Raw genomic sequence first — 21,016 nt, 5'->3', positions numbered from 1 at the left:
CCTTCCCTGACCACCCAATTTACAGGGCTTACTCTACACATGCTCTCTTGCACACCACCCTGCTCACTTCCTTCAGACCACAGATTATAACCTGAAATTATTTTATTTCTTTACTTATTTTCATCTGACAGCCACTGGGCTGTCAGTCTCTGTTTTGTTCACTGCTACACACAGTACGTGCTCAACGCATGTTTGTCAAATGAATTAAGCATCTTGAAAACTGAAAAAACTTTTTAACTTTGTTATACTTTGTGAAAATTAAGAAGTCCTTAAAAAAAAACACCTAACCTTGTTCTTTTAAACCATAAAAAAATTGAAAAGCATATTGTAAAATACAAAAATTTGTAAAGAGTCTGGGAATCATAGGACGCTTTGGGTTTGGGAAACCATACGATGTTTGGTAAAGGTTAGACATTTAGAAATGAGAATATTGCCATTTTGCGATCTCTAATGAACTAAGGTGTCTGGGCATTGAATATCAGTGGTTGCTGACATCACAAAAGGAGAGATGACGGGACAGGATGTGCCTCTTGACGGACGTATGAAGCACCACAAAGGAAGGTGTTGGTGAAAAATAAAAACAAAAACAAAAACTCCAAACCTGAATCTGATTGAGCTTCTTGACCCAAGTCCCAGTTTACAGGAAATGCAGGGGACAGAGGAACACGTTAAATGACACCACAAAGTTGCATCAGCCAGATCAAAACTGTGGGAAACTCTACAACTAGGAGAGCACTAATGACAGCTACGAGCCACATGTGGCTACTGAGCCCTTGACTCATGGCTGGTGCAAAGTGAGGTGTGCTGACAGTGTAAAATACATATGGATTTTAAAGACTCAGTATAGGACTTCTCTGGTGGCGCAGTGCTTAAGAATCCACCTGCCAATTCAGGGGACGTGGGTTCAATTCCTGGTCCGGGAAGATCCCACATGCCGCGGAGCAACTAAGCCCGTACATCACAACTACTGAGACTGCCCTCTAGAGCCTGCGAGCCACAACTACTGAAGCCCGCGCACCTAGAGCCCGTGCTCCGCAACAAGAGAAGCCACCGCCCGCCGCAACTAGAGCAAGCCTGCATGCAACAACGAAGACCCAACACAGCCAATAAATAAATAAATAAATGTTCCTTAAAAAAAAAAAAAGACTTAGTATAAAAAAAAGAATTTAAAATATCTGATAATTTTTACATTGACTATATGACTACATGTTGAAATATTATTTTGGTAGAGTAGGTTAAATAAAACATGGTTAAAAATAATTTCACGTGTTTCTTTTTACTTTTTTTTTTTTTTTTTTTGCGGTACGCGGGCCTCTCACTGTTGTGGCCTCTCCCGTTGCGGAGCACAGGCTCCGGACGCACAGGCCCAGCCGCTCTGTGGCATGTGGGATCTTCCCGGACCGGGGCATGAACCCGTGTCCCCTGCATCGGCAGGTGGACTCTCAACCACTGTGCCACCAGGGAAGCCCTCTTTTTACTTCTTTTTTTAAATGTAAGTATTAGAAATTTCTTTTGTTTTTAATATTTATTTACTTATTTTTGGCTGTGTTGGGTCTTAGTTGCGGCACGCGGGATCTTTCCTTGCAGTGCACGGGCTCTTTGTTGCGGCGCATGGGCTTCTCTCTAGTGGTGCAAGAGCTCCAGAGCGCGTGGACTTAGTAGTTGCAGTGCGTGGGCTTAGTTGCCCCGTGGCATACGGGATCTTAGTTCCCCCGACCAGGGATCAAACCCATGTCCCCTGCATTGGAAGGTGGATTCTAACCATTGGACCACCAAGGAAGTCCCAGAAATTTCTTAAGTATATGTGTTGCTCTCATTGTATTTCTATCGGGCAGTGCTGCTCTACAGGACCAGCAACCCAGGTATCCATCAGATAAACTGCCAGGTAAGGGAAAAGTGATGGAGGGGCAGCAGTAGATAAAAGGAGGTTTAAAGAAACAGCAACCAGGGACTTCCCTGGTAGTGCAGTCGTTAAGAATCTGCCTGCCTATTCAGGGGACACAGGTTTGAACCCTGGTCTGGGAAGATCCCACATGTTGTGGAGCAACTAAGCCCATGTGCCACAACTACTGGAGCCTGCACACCGCCACAAAGAGTAGCCCCTGCTCTCCGCAACTGGAGAAAGCCCACGCGTAGCAACGAAGACCCAACACAGCCAAAAATAAATAAGTAGATAATTTTTTTTTAAAAAAAAGGAGAATTTAAGAAATAGCAACCAATAGCACTGGGTGGCCTTGTTTGGATCCTGCTTCAAAGAAATTACAAAAAATTATATGTGGTCTTTAGAAGATCTGGAAATGTGAACATTGGCCAGACATCTGATGATTTAATGAACTAGGGATCTTTTTCATTTTGTCTTTATTGCTTTGTTTTTAGTTAGGAGTGATGATGACATTGTGGTTCGTTAAATAGAAGGAAAGCTTTTTAAGACCGTATATTGTATAGTTCCATTTATATGAAGTGTCCAAAACAGGCAAATCTATAGAGACAGAAAGTAGATTAGCTGCCAGGGGCCTGAGTGGGGGAAATGGAAGTGACCGCTAAAGGGTATGGGGTTTCTTTCTGGGGTGATTAAAATGTTCTAATTAGATTGTAGTGATGCTTGCACAATTCTGTGAATATATCAAAAAAACATTAAGTTGTACCTTTTTAAATGGGTGAATTTTATAGCATATGAATTACATCTCAATAAAGATGTTTTTTAAAAGGAAGTCTTTTAATTTAGAGATAGGTACAAAAACATTTGCTAACAAAAAACAATAAAGAAAACCACAAAATAGTACTAACTAAGAATAAATTAGTAGCCTGAAATGTGTTTTCACCCACCAGGAAGGGCTTTCCAAACTGTAGTAGATGTTTTGGAATCTGCAAAGTACTTATCATTGGAGACACGTTTTGCAAACTGTCAAGAACACTGTCAACCACGAAGAACTTGGGAAGCCCTAAAATAATTCTATATATTTTTCTTTTCTTAATAAATTTATTTATTTATTCATTTATTTAATTTTTGGCTGCATTGGGTCTTCGCTGCTGCACGCGGGTTTTCTCTAGTTGCTGACAGCGGGGCCTACTCTTTGTTGTGGTGCGCGGGCTTCTCATTGCGGTGGCTTCTCCTGTTGCGGAGCACAGTCTCTAGGCGCGCGGGCTTCAGTAGTTGTGGCACACAGACTTAGTTGCTCCGCGGCATGTGGGGTATTCCCGGACCAGAGATCAAACCAGTGTCCCCTGCATTGGCAGACAGATTCTTAACCACTGCGCCACCAGGGAAGCCCTCTATATATTTTTCAGTGAAGATTTACATATGAACGGAAATGCAGAAATAAATGTCCAGAGATATGAACATCTAGAGTATAACTGTGGCAGCCTTTGAAGAGGCGGGATGAGAGTAGGGTTGGGTATGGGGACCAAAGGTAACCTCAACCATAGCTATAAGTTCTGAATTTCTCTACAAAAGGACTGAATTCCTGTATTATTTATTCTGTTAAAAATTCATAAAATATTTAAAATAATTTTCTACATAAAAATCAAGTCTTATGCATGGCCAACCCTCTCCCCGCAAAGCCAACCAACCAACCAACAAAACAAACCACCATAAGCAAAGTCAAAAGACAAATGCTGAACTAGAAAAAAGAAGTACACCTCATATCACTAACAAAGTTATTATCAGCCAAATATAGAAATCAAGAAGAAAAACACCAACATCCCAATAGAAAAGTAAACCAAAGACATGGTCAGTTCACTGAACAAGTAATACAAAAGAAGGAACATGAAAAGATGCCTAATTGCACTCGTAACAGGAGAAATGTGAATTAAAACTTCACTCAATACCCTTTTTCACCTATCAGATTGGCAAAAATCCAAATATTTGACAATGTGGTCTGGTGGTGAGGCTGTGGGAAAACAGGCAGTCTCACATTTTGCTAATGAGAAGGAAAAATGCAGGGCAAGATCTGTCCGAATGACAAATGAATTTACCCTTTAACCCAGCAATCCCACTTTTGGAAGTTTACCTTTAGATACAACTGCACGTACAAAGTGATGTACATACAAAGGTAATTGTTCTAGCCAGCATTGCTAGTGGCCCATAGGGAGCCTTCCTCAACACTCTTACTGGAAATCAGCAGTACAAATTTACAATATCTGTCCTATAAACGGCACCTTTGTACAGTGCACAACTTGTAAAACTATCCATGGCTGCCCTAATGACAGCATGTGTTGTAATGGCAAAAGACTGGGAAAAAGTGAGTGTCCATCGACAGGGAATAATCAAATAAACCATAATATATACACAAAGTGGAGTACTGGATACCTATAAAAAATAATCAGGACACTCCCTATATCTCTAGAATATATTGTTAAGTGATACAGGCCAATGTATATAGCTTATTACCTATTATGTAAGAAAAGAGGAAAATAATATCTGGAGAAAATGATAGAAGGACACAAAAGAAACTAATGCTTACTCACAGCAGTGGGGGTGAAGGAAGCGTAGGTTGAGAAAGGGGCGGGAATGAGACTTCTCACACTTCATACTTTGCTATATTTTACTTTAAAAATTATGTGAATGTATTATTTATTCAAAAAATAAAGCCAATGCACTTTTAAAGTTACAGATTGTAACTTTGTGAAACAGATATTGAGCTACAAACTGTTGTGTACATGACATCAAATCTTGTGATTTGTGAAACCCTGAATCGTCAGGAGGGATCTTTGCCCATTTTTTAAAAAATCACCTTATAACCGAAAGTTTGTACCCTTTCACCAACCTCTCCCTTTTTCCACCACCTCCCAGCTTATGGAAACCACTCACTTTTCTACTCTCTGTTTCTGAGTTTGACTTTTATTTTTAGATTTCACATATGTGATACCATGCAGTATCTGTCTTTCTCTGGCTGGCTTATTTCACTTAGTGTAATGCCCTCCAGGTTCATCCATGTTGCTGCAAATGACAAGATTTCCAGCCTTAACCAAGGCTGAATGATATTTCACACACACACATACACACATACCACATCTTCTTTATCCATTCATCCATAGACAGATACTTAGGTTGTTTTCACACCTTGGCTATTATGAGTAATGCTGCAATGAATGTGAGAGTGCAAACATCGCTTTGCAATTATAGTTTCATTTCCTTTGCACAGATACCCAGAAATGGGATTCCTGGGTCCTACTGTAGTTCTGTTTTTAATTTCCTGAGGAACTTCCATTCTGTTTTCCATAGTGGTTGCACCAGTTTACATTCCCACCAACAATGGACAAAGATACCCTTTTCTCTACATCCTTGCCACACTTGTTATCTCTTGTTTTTTCGATAACACCCATCCTAAAAGGTGTGAGGTGATATCTCACTGTGGTTTTGATTTGCACTTTCCTGATGATTAGTGATATTGAGCACTTTTTCTTGTACCTGTTGGCCATTTGTATGTCTTCTTTGGAATAATGTCTATTCAGGTCCTTTGCCCATTTTTAAATTGGGTTATTGGTTTTATTGCTTTTGAGCTATAATGACTTCTTTGTATATTTTGGATATTAACCCCGTATTAAATATGTGGTTGGCAAATATTTTCTTCCATTCCGTAAGTTGCCTTTTTTTTTTTTTTTGCAGTACATGGGCCTCTCACTGTTGTGGCCTCTCCCATTGCGGAGCACAAGCTCCGGACGCGCAGGCTCAGCGGCCATGGCTCACGGGCCCAGCCGCTCCGTGGCATGTGGGATCTTCCTGGACCGGGGCACAAACCCGCGTCCCCTGCAACGGCAGGCGGACTCTCAACCACTGTGCCACCAGGGAAGCCCAGTTTTCTTTTTTTGTCGATGGTTTCCTTTGCTGAGTAGAGTCATTTTAAAATTATAAATGATGCGACTTTAGCTCCTGCATCGTCCTTTTTGGTTCTCTTGCAGTCCCTACTGAGACTCTCACCCTAACCTGCCTGTCTTGAGAGTCGAGCTGGGACTCCCCAGAGAGGGCCTGGCACCCAGGAGGTGCTCACTGACTGTTTATTAGGCTAGATTAGTGGATGAATCTGGAGGCAGTGTACTCTGGAACCAGACTGCCTGAGTTCTAATCCCAGCTTTGTTACTTATCAGTTGTGTGACCTTAAGCACAGCACTTTAACCTTCCTGTGCCTCAGTTTCCACTTCTGCAAAATGGGAATAAAAAGTAGTCCTTACTGGGACTTCCCTGGTGGTCCAGTGGTTAAGAATCCACCAATGCAGGGGACACGGGTTTGAGCCCTGGTCCAGGAAGATCCCACATGTCGCAGAGCAACTAAGCCCGCGAGCCACAACTACTGAGCCCGTGTGCCACAACTACTGAAGCCCACATGCCTAGAGCCTGTGGTCCACAACAAGAGAAGCCACCACAGTGAGAAGCCCGCGCCCCGCAACAAAGAGTAGCCCCCGCTCACCGCAACTAAAGAAAGCCCGCACACAGCAACGAAGACACAACGCAGTCAAAAAAAAAAAGTCCTTACTACCTAAGGGTTACTGTAAATTAACATTCATTTACACACAGGACCTGACACAGAGTGAGAACATGATACATATTAGCTCTTATTCCTGAAGGTGCAGGGCTCAGGGACAGTGATGTTTAAGAGGCTGCGAGGGCGACAAGAATAAAGACGCAGACCTACTAGAGAATGGACTTGAGGGCACGGGGAGGGGGAAGGGTAAGCTGGGACGAAGTGAGAGAGTGGCATGGACATATATACACTACCAAATGTAAAATAGATAGCTAGTGGGAAGCAGCCGCATAGCACAGGGAGATCAGCTCGGTGCTTTGTGACCACCGAGAGGGGTGGGATAGGGAGGGTGGGGGGGAGGGAGACGCAAGAGGGAGGAGATATGGGAACATATGTATATGTATAACTGATTCACTTTGTTATAAAGCAGAAACTACCACACCATTGTAAAGCAATTATACTCCAATAAAGATATTTAAAAAAAAGAGGCTGCGAGAGATTGGCAGGGAAGGTGGGGGTCCCAGGAATGCGTGGCACAGACGCCCAGGGGAGCAAGGCATTGCTGAGGGGGAGGAAATGGCCGACTGTGGCAAACGCGGCCAAGATGACAAGTCAGAGGAAAGATTTAGGGTGAAGAGGTCACTGATGATCTTAGCTGGTGTAGTTTCAGGAGAGTGACAGGGACAGAAGCCCCGAATCAGGGAAGGAGTGGGAGGTGGGAAAGGAGTGAGTGAGGGTAGATAGCTCTTGGGAGGCGTGGCTGAGAAGCGGGGAGACAGAGAGGCAGGGAGGCTCTCAGAAGGCAACTGGGAGGCATGGGGCACTTTGTATTCAACTCAGGAGACCCTGGGTTTATTTAAATGCTGACGGACAACAGTGATTGCAATCCCTAGAATAAAATAAGAAGTCATGAGTCTATACCCATACAAATGAATGAGTGAATGAACGAACAAACAAACAAACAAATAAATAAATGGAGGAGAAGGGAAAAACTCTTCCTTACAGTAAAATCGTACCTAGTGTGTGGAGAAAAGGGAACCCTCTTACACCGTTGGTGGGAATGTAAATTGGTGCAGCCACTATGGAAAACAGTACGGAGGATCCTCAAAAAACTAAAAATAGAGTTGCCATGTGATCCAGCAATCCCACTCCTGGGCATACACCCAGAGAAAACTATATTTCAGAAAGACACATGCACCCCTATATTCATAGCAGCACTATTTACAATAGCCAGGACACGGAAACAACCTAAATGTTCATTGACAGATGAATGGATAAAGAAGATGTGGTCCAAATATACAGTGGAATATTACTCAGTCACAAAAAAGAATAAAATAATGACATTTGCAGCAACGTGGATGGACCTAGAGATTATCATACTAAGCAAACTAAGTCAGAAAGAGAAAGGCAAATACCACATGATAGCACTTATGTGTGAATCTAAAATATGACACAAATGAACACATCTGTGAAACAGAAACAGACTCACAGATATAGAGAACAGACTCGTGGTTGCCAAGGGAGAGGGGGAGGTGGGGGAGGGAAGGATTGGTAGTTTGGGATTAGCAGATCCAAACTATCGCATGTAGGATGGATAAACAACAAGGTCCTACTCTACAGCACAGGGAACTATACTCAATATCCTGTGGTGATCAACCATAATGGAAAAGAATATGAAAAAGAATATATATATACACATATATGTATAACCAAATCACTTTGCTATACTGTAGAAATTAACACAACATTTTATTGCAATATGGTAAGTCAACCATACTGCAATAAAATGAAAAAAGGTACCTAGTAAAGGTAAAGCGTACAGGGAAGTTAGAAAACCACCATTTCTCAACTGCCATAGTAGTAATCGTTGAGACAAGTATCACTGATAGATGCTAACCCTGAGAGGGTGCGCAGGATATTTACATAGTCTCAAAGTACATCTTCACAAGATACCAAGGGGAACGATAGTATCAGTACAGTGGAGACTCTGGTAAACGCCACCTTCACGATGTGACCAAGCTAACACCAACTGTAATGGGAAGAACCAACATCACATGCCTCCTGATAGAATGCACTGAGAGAGACATAGCACTCCTCTGATATTCCTGCCAAAGGCGCATAACCTGAATCGAATCACAAGGAAAACTCAGACAAACCCACACTGAGGGCCATCCTATAAAACAGCTGGCCTCTATTTTTCAAAAATATCGAGATCATAAGAGGCAAAGACAGATCAAGGAAGGGTTCCAGATTGAAGGGAGCTAAAGAGACAGGATGCCTAAATGTAATCCCTGATCCTGGACTGGATCCTTGACAAGGAAAAAAATATCTTCAAGAGCGAAAACTGAATAAAGTCTGTAGATAGCAGGATTGTCTCAGTGTTGATTTCCTGATTTGCATAATTGTTTTGTGGTTATGTCAGGGAATGAACTTGTTCTCAGGAGATACACACTGAAGTATTTAGAGGTAAAGAGGAATTATGATAGAGCAAATGAGGTAAAAAGTTAATATTTGGGGGACTTCCCTGGTGGTCCAGTGGCTGAGACTCCGAGCTCCCAATGCAGGAGGCCCTGGTCAGGGAACTAGATCCCACACGCCGCAACTAAGACCACGCATGCCGCAATTAAAGATCCCATATGCTGCAACTAAAAGATCCCGCACACCGCAACGAAGACCCCCCTTGTGCTGCAACTAAGACCCAGCACAGCCAAATAATAAATAAATAAATAAAAAGTTAACATTTGGGCAATCCGGGTGAAAAGGTATTCAGAAATTTTATGTACTGTTCCTGCAACTCCTCCATAAGACTGAAGTTATTTCAAAGGAAAAATTTAACAAAATGGTGATGGAAAAGATCTGGCAGTAATAATAATAGGTAATATCTCTTGTACTGTCCTGTGTTCCAGGTACTGCCCAGGCTCTGTTCACCCACTGCCTAACCTCAAAGCAGTCCTGTGAAACAGTTAATGTTATTATCTTAGCCCCACTTCACAGAGGAACCTGAGGCTTAGAGCAGATGAGTGGCTTACCTGGGGTGGAAGGGTTGGCAGAGGCAGGTGAGTGGGCTCCTGGACAGAGCTGGTTCCTGCATTTCCCTCCTAACAGCCTCATTATTTAGACCTGCAGTGGTCGTTAGTGACTGCCTCTCCCTTTAGTCTAATAAGCCCCATGAAGGCAGGGCTGTGTCTGTCTCAATCATTGCTGTGTCCATGGTATCAGCACAGAGCCCAACACAGAGGAGAAACCCAATAGATGGTTATCAACTGAATAACTGATCTCTATTTATAATAATGATAATATTATGACTGTTAATAGTGATAATAGAAATAAGGTTCTCATGTGTGTTGATGCATTTCATCTTCAAAACAAGTCCAAGGATGATAATTTTATCCCCGTTTTACAGATAAGGAAACTGAGGCATCCAGAGAAGTCTCTTGCCTAGAGCAGGCAGCCAGGAAGGGCATGACTGGTACTTGGCACCCCACCCATCCGCCTTCCAGTACTCACCTTCTGGAAGTCCTTCTTGGAGATGAGGCCACGGGGGTCAGTGACGTAGTCCTGGAAGGCCTCAGAGCCCACAATGTCCTTGAGTTTCAGGAACATGTCGAAGAACTTGAGGATCATCTCCACGTTGGATGAGGATTCCACAAGCATGTCCACCATCTGCCGGGCAATCATGCCGTTCACCACGTTCCCTGCAGGCAGCCCCAGGTCAGTGTGGCTCAACAGAGCCTCCTTTCTGGATCCCCATTGGGCTTGCCTCCCTCTCCAGCTCAGGAGCCACCAGGATCCACTGCGCTGGTGGAAGCTTCCCTGGCCAGCTCCTGTACCTCCCCTCAGAGGGCAAGGGTCACTTTCTGATCTGCCTCGGCATCAGGTGTGAACCTGGCTGATTCTGTCTATGTCCTCCTCCCCCGATAGCTGGGGGAGTCATCAACAAGGATAACAATGGCATAAACTAATGGCGGGTCCAGATGCCATGCCAGGTGCTGCACTGACACGACCTCATCTTTGTAAGGAACGTGTGTCACTATTCATTTTTATAGATGAGGAAACAGACTCAGAGAGAGTCTCAAACTCAGGGTTACACAGCCAGTAAAGGGGGTGGGGAGGACTTGAACCCAGAGCTGCATGACCTCAGAGCTCACACCACCTAAGCCTTCCACTAGCCCACAGAGGCCAGGCAGGTCCACAGATGAGTGAGGTAGGCCAAAGACAAGACAACAGGGAGAGGTGGAGACTGTGGTAAACTGGGACCCCACAGCCCCTCTAAAGCAAACTGGCTCCACCTTTTTTTTTTAACAGAATTTTATTTATATTTATTCATTTATTTTTTGGCTGTGCCACACAGCTTGTGGGATCTTAGTTCTGCCACCAGGGACTGAACCCGGGCCACAGCAGTGAAAACCCCAAATCCTAACCACTGGACTGCCAGGGAACTCCCCAAACTGGCTCCAGCTTCTTTTTGTACCTTTCAATTTTCATATAATTTCAAATTTACAGGTAGTTCACAAGAATAGTGCAAGGGAACCCTCATGTATTCCAGATTCATCAACTGTTTACATTTTGCCATGTTTGCTTTATAATACCTCTCCCTCTCTATTTTTTTTTCACCGAACCATTAAGGACTAAGCTGTAGACGTGAGGCCTTTCTACCCCTAAACGTTTCCACATATATAGTCTTAAAGACGAGGACATTCTCTTATATAATCATAGTGCAGTCATCAAAATCAGATTGAACATTGATATGACAGTTATTTAATCCAGTTCAGCTGATTTTTCCCATGTGAGAATGTGGACGCATGGTCACTGAATCTTTCAATTGTTCAAGAAAAATGTTTAAAGGGATTTTTGATTGTTAAATTTTGATTGTTAAATTTTGATTGTTAAATCTGATTTTTTAAAAATGAATTGATTATTTTTGGCTGCTTTGGGTCTTTGTTGCTGTGGGCGGGCTTTCTCTAGTTGCAGTGAGCGGGGGCTACTCTTCCTTGCGGTGGCTTCTTCTGTTGCGGAGCACGGGCTCTAGGTGCACGGGCTCAGGAGTTGTGGTGCACAGGCTCAGTTGCTCCGCGGCATGTGGGATCTTCCCGGACCAGGGCTCGAACCCATGTCCCCTGCATTGGCAGGTGGATTCTTAACCACTGTGCCACCAGGGAAGTCCCTTTACATCTGATTTTTAAAAGCTGATGACTAGTTACCAAAAATTTAAAACATTGTAGGAGGATTATTCATTGCAACATGGTTTGTAATAGCAAAATATTTTTTAATTAAGAACCTTGAACGTCCATTGATGGGGTGTGGTTAAATGAATCACTGTATCCCCACGCAATTAGTACTATGCAGCCATATAAAAGAATGAGGATGCTGTTATGAACCTCTATAGGAAAAAGTCTTTGTCTACAAGTTAAATAATTTTATTAATTAGTAATAAATTATGGTTGTTTTAAATCACTACGTTTTGGGTATATTTGTTAGGCAGCAAGAGCTAAATGACATATTCAGCAAATAAATATTCAGTGCATAAATTTTAAAAAGTGTCCAGGCCACCCACCTAATTAAGATTTCTCTGGCGATCTGATAAATTACTATATCTACAGTCAGGACCTGGCACATAATAAGTGCCCAATAAGTGTTTGCTGAGCTTCTTATAGCAACTTAAATGCAATGACCCTCACATGATATCAGATGGGGTTGAAGGTTAGGCTCTCCTGGGTCTCAGAGGGCCATTTTTAGGATCATCTGAACATCGGTACCCTCCCCTCACCCCCACCCACTAGGAGTTTACCTTCTAGTAGTGACAGCAACATCACCACCATGTCCTTCTGTAGATCCAGCAGCTCCTTCAACAGCTCGATCTGGCTCGAGTCCTAGAGACCCCACATCCTGGCTTCGTGAGGGCTCTTCTCAGCAGAGACGCCTCCCCCACCTCCAGCTGCTTCCACCCACCCAGCAGGGCCTAAGACCCCTTTTCTTTCCCCCTCTTACCTCCGAGGGGACCCGAGTCCCGACATGTTCCTCGGAAGCAGGGGAAAAGGCAGAGAGACAAGACTGTGGGGTGAGATTGGCACTTTGGGGGAAGTGGGCCCAACAGGTGACATGTAAGGACAAGGGCTGGCAGACAAGGAGAACTGGGAGGTGTATGGGGACCTGAGAGCAGATGCTTGGAGCCAAGAGAGACAGAGATGGACAGGGGCAAATACTGGGGACAGTGACACAGACCTGGGAAGAGATGAGAGTTCAGCACTGCACCTGGCCTACGGTGGGTGCTTGACACATGTTTGTTGAATGAATGTGTGATCGAAAAAGTGGGACTCTGGGTTCAGGAAGAAGGCTGTGGGACACAGCTATGTGCTTTCTGGTAAGCCATTTGGGAAGAATGGCTCTCCTGTCACAGTGTCTCATGTAGGGTCCACAGAAGTCTCCAACATGGTCAAAGTTCTGCCCCCTGGTCCCTATTTGTATTAGGTTGAGCTACATAAAATTGCTAGTCTTCAGTCATTTCTCACCAACAAAGTGGTAATTTCATATGGTTCTACCTAATGAAATGGAGGAAGGGGAAGGGTACCAGATAAATGGGATGTAAGGCTCCTTCTACCCCATGCTAGTTCTAGACTTGCTGATTCTAATCCTAACACATTTCCACAGTTCCAAAGCTCTGCATTCTGACTCTAAGATTCCAACATTCCAGGATCTCAAGATCCTAAGATGGGTGGGTCCTGTGGTGTGTGCCTGTCCATGATGTAGCCCCTTGATTCTCTCAACAATCCCACTCTCAGAGCATATGGGACTAACCCCATCTTCCGGGTTGTAGGGGTGGGTATATAACCAGGACTGGCCAATCAGAGCTTTCTTTCCTTTGGCCAGGGTGATTGGTTCAGGAATGAGCATGTGACCTAGTAGTCGAATAAGAGAATACGGCAGATCTTTTTCTGGATCTAAAGAGGTGTTCTCTTCCCTCTGGAGCTGCTAGTGGAGCTCATGAAAGCCCAGGGCATCATTTTCCCAGCCCATGGGGAGCACCTGCTTGAGAATGAAGCTAGAGAGGAGAGGGACATTTCTACTAACAGCACTATAGGCCCCGGATCTGATCTGTGATGTGAACTGATAAATTCTTTTTTTGTAAGCTACCACTTTGCATTGGATTTCTAGCCCTTGCAATTTAACCTAGACTACGGCTGAGGAATTAATTCTGCAGGATTTGGAACACTACACTAAGATACCAATATCCTCTAGAATTTTAAGATTACATCAACAGCCCCACTTGAACTCACTGACACTAAGAAATTGCATTCTTAAGTTCAACTCCTTTCAAAAGGTCAGATGACACCAGACAGGGTTTCTGCCAGCCCCTGTGGTGCCTTTGAATAAATTAGAAAAAGGCTTCCCTTCTTCAAGACTCTTTCCTGTTGGGAAATTATAATATACAGAATATTGCCATCTGCTGGAAAACTATTGTAATAAATACACCGATATATGTATGATGTCTAGGATGTGGATGGTGCCGTTTCAGATGCTGGGCCCTGCTGCAGCGCATATGGCAGCCTTGAATATGTTTACCAGACAGAAGCAGAACAAATGGATACGGTGTTTGTGAGGCATTGACAAGGCTGCAAAGGGGCGGGGGTGGTGGGGAAAAGGGGAGCACGAAGATGCTAGAGATGGGAGACGGGGCTCGACAGGGACCTTACATCATGGATGCCCTGGATAGATGTCATCTGCCGCAAGCAGAATAAAGAAGCAAAACACCCCTTCAGCCCCAGGCCCAGATCTAGAAGCCTACCCTCATCCTATCCCTAGTCCTGTCCGAATCTGGGTGACCTCATCAGAGGGGAAAGAACACCAACCAATCATAGAGGAGCTCTGGATCAGAGCGGGCGGGCCCCAAACGTCAGTCCAAGGGAACTGTAGATGGATAACCAGCCGATTGGCGGTGGCAGAGGAGGAGGCGGGGTCATGGAGAGAGCCAATCCAGAAGAAAGATGGATTTGGCCACGGAGAGGGACCAGTCTGCAACCTGCCGGGAGCACTGGGGTGCGACACGGACCGACGGGGCAAAACTTGGAAACGTGCCAGTTGGGGGATGCCTGGAAGCAGTTGGATGAAAAACAGAGAGGCCCGAACCTGAGCGAGCTTCATCATCATGTGGGCAAACACGTGCAGGAATCCCACCACGGCGTCCCAGAGGCGGCTGTGCGCTAGACTCTGCTGGTTCCCGGTGCAGGGCCCCTGTGGGGCAGAGAGAGGTTCTACGTGAGCGCGAGGCAGGGCGCGGGATGCGGAACTGCCCCGCCCGCCGCAGCGGGCGAGCCCTACCTGAATGTACTCGGTGAGGCTGTTGAACACCTGTTTAGCCACAGACATGGCCTTGGAAAAGTTCCTCTTGCCCTGCTCCTCAATGACATCCTTGCCCGAGTAGTACCAGTAGAAGTCACTGATGGATTCCTGGGGGGCAGACACAGTGTGAGGGGCTGCTGGTGCCAACCATGGCCCAACAGACCCCGACCCGGGTCACACCTGGGCGGCCTCACATCCTCACCTGAAGCCGCAGGAGGTAGTCCACAGTACAGATGATGATGTTAATAGTGGTTGTATTCCCTGTCTGTGTCCGTAGGTAGTTTTGGAAATCTAGAGAGGTGAAAAGTCACTCATTTATTGAGCATCTACCATGTGCTAGGGGAGGTGGACAGTGAGTCCTTTATTCTTTTATGCAATAAATGTTTATTGAGGGCCCATTGTATGCCGGAAGGCATATAATCATTAATTTACTTAAAAGCTCTTTATCAGTACCTACTATGTGTTAGGGGAAGATGGAGGATCATTTATCCATTTGTCTAATAAATATTTATTGAGGGCCTACTATGTGCCAGATGTGGTGGAGGGCCAGTCATTTACTCATTTTTTTCCCCGAAGTATTTATTGAGCACCTACAATGTAGCAGGGGGAAATGGAGATTCAGCCTTCGTTTGTTCACAAAAGTTTTTTACTGAATGCCTACTATGTGCTGGGGAGATCGGAGATTGGTTATTTATTCATTCAGTTATCCAAAAAATATTTATTGAGCACCTACCAAGAACCAGAGGAGATAAGCATTTGTTATTTATTTGTTCATTTATTTAATATATATTTATTGAGCATATACTATATGCTAACGGGAGATGAAGACTGGTCACATACTTTGATACTACAAATTTCCTGAGCATTTATTATGTGCCCTGGAGATACAGCAGTAGGAGAAGACAAAGTCCCTGCCCTTGTGAAGTTTATATTATCATGTAGTAAGTTTTCAGTCTTTTCTAACTGCAACCTACAGTAGGAAATCCAGTAAGTACATATTTACACTGAGACCCAGTACGCGTGTCTAATCTGAAATTACATCCACATATACCCGAAACAGAAGTTTCACATACCCTTACTATGTGCCATACGTTCTGCTATTTTCTGCCCTGTACTAGTCTAGTTAACTACAAATGAATTCTGAACTCAACCCACTAAATGTGTAGTTCTCAACCTCCCAACCCTGGCTGCACATTAGAACTACCTGGAGGATTTTAAATATCCCAGTGCTCAGACCCCATCCCAGACCAATTAAATTAGAATGCCTGAGTGAAACCTGAGCTTTAGTGTCTTGTAAAGCTCCCCAGGCATACCAATGCGCAATTAGGAATGAGAACCTCTGCAATAAACTTGATTCACGACCCTCTGGTGAGTTGGTTCCCACTATTTGAAAAACATTGCTCTATGGCAGAAAGCTGATAACTGTTAGAGCTGAGTGATGGCTTCTTGGGGGCTTATTATACCATTCTCTCTACTGCAGGGTGTGGTTGAGAAGTTCTGGAATAATAATGATGATGATGATAAAGATTGTGATGGGGGAAGCTCAGGGGGTTGGAGGAGCCCAGAGGAGATGCTTGACCCAGACAAGGTGGTCAGGGAGGGCTTCTTGGAGGAGGGGACCTCTGAGCTATGACCTGAAAGATAAGTAGGAGTTGGCTGCGCAAATTCCTCGCTGTGTGACCTCAGGCAAGTTATTGAACCTCTCCGTGTGGCAGACTGTGCCTTGGTTCCCCCATATGTAACACGGTGGTCACAATAGGCCCTACTTTAAAGAGCTTTGGTGAGGTTTTAATGCTTTAGCATATATAATGAACTGAGGACAGAACCTGGTACATAAGCGCTCAATAAACAATAGCTGTTCTTAAAGGGCCTTAAAGAGAGTGCTGAGGTTAAGAGCTGCACTTTGGAGCAGTGACTCTCAAAACATGGGCCCAGACCAGCAGCGTCAGCATCTTCCGGAAGGAAACCTGTTAGAAATGCAAATTCCTGGGCTCCGCCCCAGAATTACTAAATCAGAAAATCTGGGATGGGGTCCAGAAGCCTAGTTTAACAAGGCCTCCTGGTGATTCTTAGGTACGCTTGAGTTTGAGAACAACCTCTGTAGGCCCATTTGCCAAATGACCAATTCATCAAATTATCAAGGCAATGAAAACAAGCTTCAGTGAAATCCTTCTGATGTTATAGCAATGTCACGTTGCCCAGGATGGCTTCAACAGCCCTTGAAAGCTTTTTTCTCCCAAAGTTTTACTTCCACCTGATTTCCCTATAGCCACTTCACAATCACTATATCAGGTTGAATGCCCATTTTGCCTGGTTTCACATTACAGACGAAAAGTATACTCAAATATTCAAGATTTTATAAGCAAATGGACAGGCTTTCCCATCAACCCTGTTCTCTAATTCCTTTTCCTGTGTTCATTTAAATCAGACTGTATGCCTAAATGGTTAATACGGCTCCCCGGCTTTTGTCTGCTCTGAATGGCACTGAATACTCAAGACCTGCAAGGCATCTGAGATTTGAAAGATATTTCAAATATTTATTCGACTGGGCTGGTTAATGAATCCACAAATTTGGGCAGAGGACCAGATTGCAAATTTGGTGGGAGAGAGAAATCCCACCATAAGAACATTCTCATTTCCGAAAAGTCATAGACCCAGGGAATAAAATTCATTCTAAGCCCCAAAGACTGATGCCACCTTTGTTAAAGAAAGAAAACCCCAGTCACAGGGCACAAAGGTATTTAATAAACCTTGAAGAAAAACTAGCTGTGGACATAAGAGCTTATGATAATACAAAACAATGGATCATGCTTTATCCTCTGTTGAAAAGAAAAAAGTGAAGATTAAAGACGTTTACCTTAAAGAACACTAGCCCAGTGGGGTGCGGGTTCTATGGAGGTTAGATTTATAATTACTCCCTTTCTTATCGTGAAGGTTAACTTCTGGGCAGTCTGTGGTTTCTTATCACCCACTAAGTGTTATAACCACAACCTTGAGACTGTACACGTTTGTCATAGGAAACTGCGTTGGGTACAATGTTTACTGTTCAGAATTTCAACTATTCCTTTAACGTTGTAAGCTGTGTGCCACACGAGGTTGTATTTTCTCACCAATGATGTATTTAATTAACTTGCTGTGTCATCCTTGATCTGGTTATATTGCCAGAGCCAGAACAAAAGTTGTGAAAACTCAAACTTGTTTAAGTTAGCCAAGAGTCTATAGGCCTTCCTCGTGGCCAAGTATTTTATAAGCAAAATGAATAGGTGGTTCTAATAGATGCGTTTAAAAATGCCCGGCAGTTTTTCCCTCTACAGACCCAGACTATGACCATCGGCCACATTTACTGAACTTTGGAGGCTGCTGCGAAATGCCTGTGGAAAAGTGGCATGTGGCAAATGGCTCCTTTGTGAAAATTGATTTGGGGCCAAATCGGGTTTTGGCAGATTGCTTTTGGGGAATTGGACTGGCTAGAGGAGGTGAAAGTGAAGCAAAGCGGCTAGGCTCCAGACATGCAAGAGAGATTTAGGAAGGTGGGCAGGCAGCACTAGACACTGGCCGGAAGTAAAGAATGAACGACAATGGGATTGAGGACAAGGCCTGGATGGGAGCACTGAGGCCATCACTGATAAGGGGAAGAGGAGACTGGAGATCAACTCAGGCAACCCTTCCAGACCGACCCCAAACCTTGGCCTTCTCTCTATGTCAGCCACCCCTCCTCCTCACCGTTATTGTGCCCCTCGCAGAGCAGTTGCAGGAATCGGAACAGGTCTTGGGTGAATTCATCATCTGCCATGACCTTCTCTCCTGGGTGGAAGAAGGGGGAAGGGGCCAGAGGGATCAGATGCGCCAGGACACAGCACGCATGCACGTGGCCCATGCACACTGCACACGCATGCAGAAAGCATGGGGCGCGCAGGGAGGAGCAGCCACCCCTTTAAAGACAGCATGAGGGCCACGGGCATCCATGACACCAGAGTCTAGGACATCAGCAGATGGAAACTGAGGTGCCCTGAGTCACGAAGCTGGGGCCTCAAGTATCTGTCTACAATATCACTGTCCCTTTGATGTCACCACCTGTGTGACAGCTGGGAGTGTCTGTCGACCTAGCAAAGGTTCGGGCTGCTGTTACCTCCCTCAGCCCCCCCTCCAGGGCAGTGTGGGGCGGTTAATGGATTACGGGGGGTCAGAGTCACTTCCACGCAAAGGCTCTGAGCAGGAGGGGATTGAGCAGGGGGATGGGAATCCAAAGCCAGCCAATTGGCTCAGATGCCTTGAAAGCAGCCAATCCAGGAGAAGCAGAGGGGGAGGCATGTAAACATGCGCCAATCAGAACGGGTCTCTGAAAGAAGCCAATCACTGTGGGCTGTAGGGCAGGGAAGGCTAGATAGCAAGGTTCGGGCCAACCAGAGCAGGCGTAGAGGAGGCACGCACACCAATCAGAGTGGCTGCTTGGGGGCAACCAATCTGGTTGGTGGATGGGAGCCCCAGACTCGATCAACATGGGGTCGCAGGCGCGGAGAGCAGGGTAGGTGGGAGAGGGGTTCATCCCACCTCGGGACTGCGAATCTGGGTCTGGAAGTCCGAGAACATCCATCTGGAAAGGGATCTTTGCCATCTTCTCTAGCTTCTGTTTTACCCATGGGGAAACTGAAGCTTACGGAAGGTAAGCGTCCCATGTGTTGTTAGTGGCTAATCTGGGATCCGAATCTTGGTCTCTGGACCCCTGATCTCGAGACTTTCCTCGGGCATGGACCCTCCCTCCCCTGGATGACCCAGATCCTCAGCCCCCAGGTGGAGGGGATGGGTCGGGGTTAGAAGGAAGGGGTGGCAGTAGCATAGCGCGGGAAACGGACTAGGGGAATTACCGTTCTGGCGGTTGATGACTGGGGCAGCCGACAGGATGAGAGGAAGAAGCAGAAGAAAAGAGGGGAAAGGAGGCAGAAGGGGACAGAGAGACGGACAGAAACACACACACAGTGACATGGTCAGGCATGAAGGCGCAGACACAGAGAGAGGAACAACCCACAGAGAGGAAGAGCGACAAGGAGCAAGGAAGCAAAGAAGAGAACAAGAAGAGGGCAAGAGCAGAGAGGAAGAAAGAAGAGGGAGACGGGTAGGCACAGGTGAAGAGGCAGGAGGCGAGGATCAGGGCAGAGAGCTTAGGCACGCCACAACACGGCAAAGAGGAGACTCCATGAACTCGGATTAGGGACATTAATGAGAGAACAGCAACCAGGGCTGCAGACTTGGGGCAAGTGGAGGGTGGGGTCCATGTGGTGAAGGGCGAGAGAACACAGAAGGACACCCAGGGGTGGGACCGTGGCGAGGGAGACTCTGGAGGAATGGGGGGGAGGCAGGACCGGGGACCACTGCAGGGGGGAAACCTGGGCATGCTCTTGGGGAGGGAAGGTGTCTTGGTGGAAGGGAGCTCTGGGCAATTGGGGGGGGAGGGGGTGGATCCTGAAAGAACGGGATGCCCCAGGGAGAGGGAAGCCCAAGAAGGCCTCACCGGTTCCATCCTCGTTCACCATGCCCAGCCCCTCTGCCTTGTTCTGTCTCTCGAAGGCATTGAGATCCAGGACACTGAGGGAAAGAAAGAAAAGATGGTGAAGACGTGCTGAGGCCTCTGCCCTCCTCTCTTCCAGAGCCTGGTAGCTTCCCCACGGTGGAGGGTGGTGAGCCGTCGTAAACCATGAGTAAGCTGAAATCAAGAGGAAGCAGAGGGCTTCCCTGGTGGCGCAGTGGTTGAGGATCTGCCTGCTAATGCAGGGGACACGGGTTTGAGCCCTGGTCTGGGAGGATCCCACATGCCGCGGAACAACTAGGCCCGTGAGCCACAACTGCTGAGCCTGCGCGTCTGGAGCCTGTGCTCCGCAACAAGAGAGGCCGCGATAGTGAGAGGCCCGCGCACCGCCATGATGAGTGGCCCCCGCTTGCCACAACTAGAGAAAGCCCTCGCACAGAAACGAAGACCCAACACAGCCATAAATAAATTAATTAATTAATAAACTCCTACCCCCAACATCTTAAACAAAAAAAAAAAAAAAAGAGGAAGCAGAAACCAAGAGCTGATAGAAGCTATGCAGTGGCAGCTGTGAGGTCAGGTGGGGCAAGGATGAAATGTATAAAAGTTGAAATCAGAAGGAAACAGAAACCATCAATTAGCAAAAGCTTCAGAGAGGCAGCGAAAGTCAGTCAACCGCAAGAGGAGAACAAAG

General features: G+C 45.6%; 1 protein-coding gene across 2 annotated transcripts in view; it reads right to left on the bottom strand.

Annotated features, from left to right (window-relative positions):
• RYR1 (ryanodine receptor 1) overlaps window positions 1-21,016 on the bottom strand; it is a gene marked incomplete at its 5' end in the record, with an annotated part of 117,456 nt that overhangs the window by 20,267 nt on the left and 76,173 nt on the right. For both annotated transcript variants that reach the window (XM_082862840.1, XM_082862841.1), the window contains 8 exons: window positions 9,969-10,156; window positions 12,250-12,331; window positions 14,586-14,690; window positions 14,778-14,906; window positions 15,001-15,089; window positions 18,522-18,602; window positions 19,664-19,681; window positions 20,308-20,381. In XM_082862840.1, the coding sequence (XP_082718966.1) occupies window positions 9,969-10,156; window positions 12,250-12,331; window positions 14,586-14,690; window positions 14,778-14,906; window positions 15,001-15,089; window positions 18,522-18,602; window positions 19,664-19,681; window positions 20,308-20,381 (766 nt within the window). The remainder of the gene's footprint in view (window positions 1-9,968; window positions 10,157-12,249; window positions 12,332-14,585; window positions 14,691-14,777; window positions 14,907-15,000; window positions 15,090-18,521; window positions 18,603-19,663; window positions 19,682-20,307; window positions 20,382-21,016) is intronic.

This window comes from Leucopleurus acutus, assembly GCF_964270905.1.
Source record: "Leucopleurus acutus genome assembly, chromosome: 20".
NCBI lineage: Eukaryota > Metazoa > Chordata > Mammalia > Artiodactyla > Delphinidae > Leucopleurus > Leucopleurus acutus.
The sequence above is the reverse complement of the archived record's forward strand: the minus strand, read 5'-3'. Positions and strand labels throughout refer to the sequence as shown.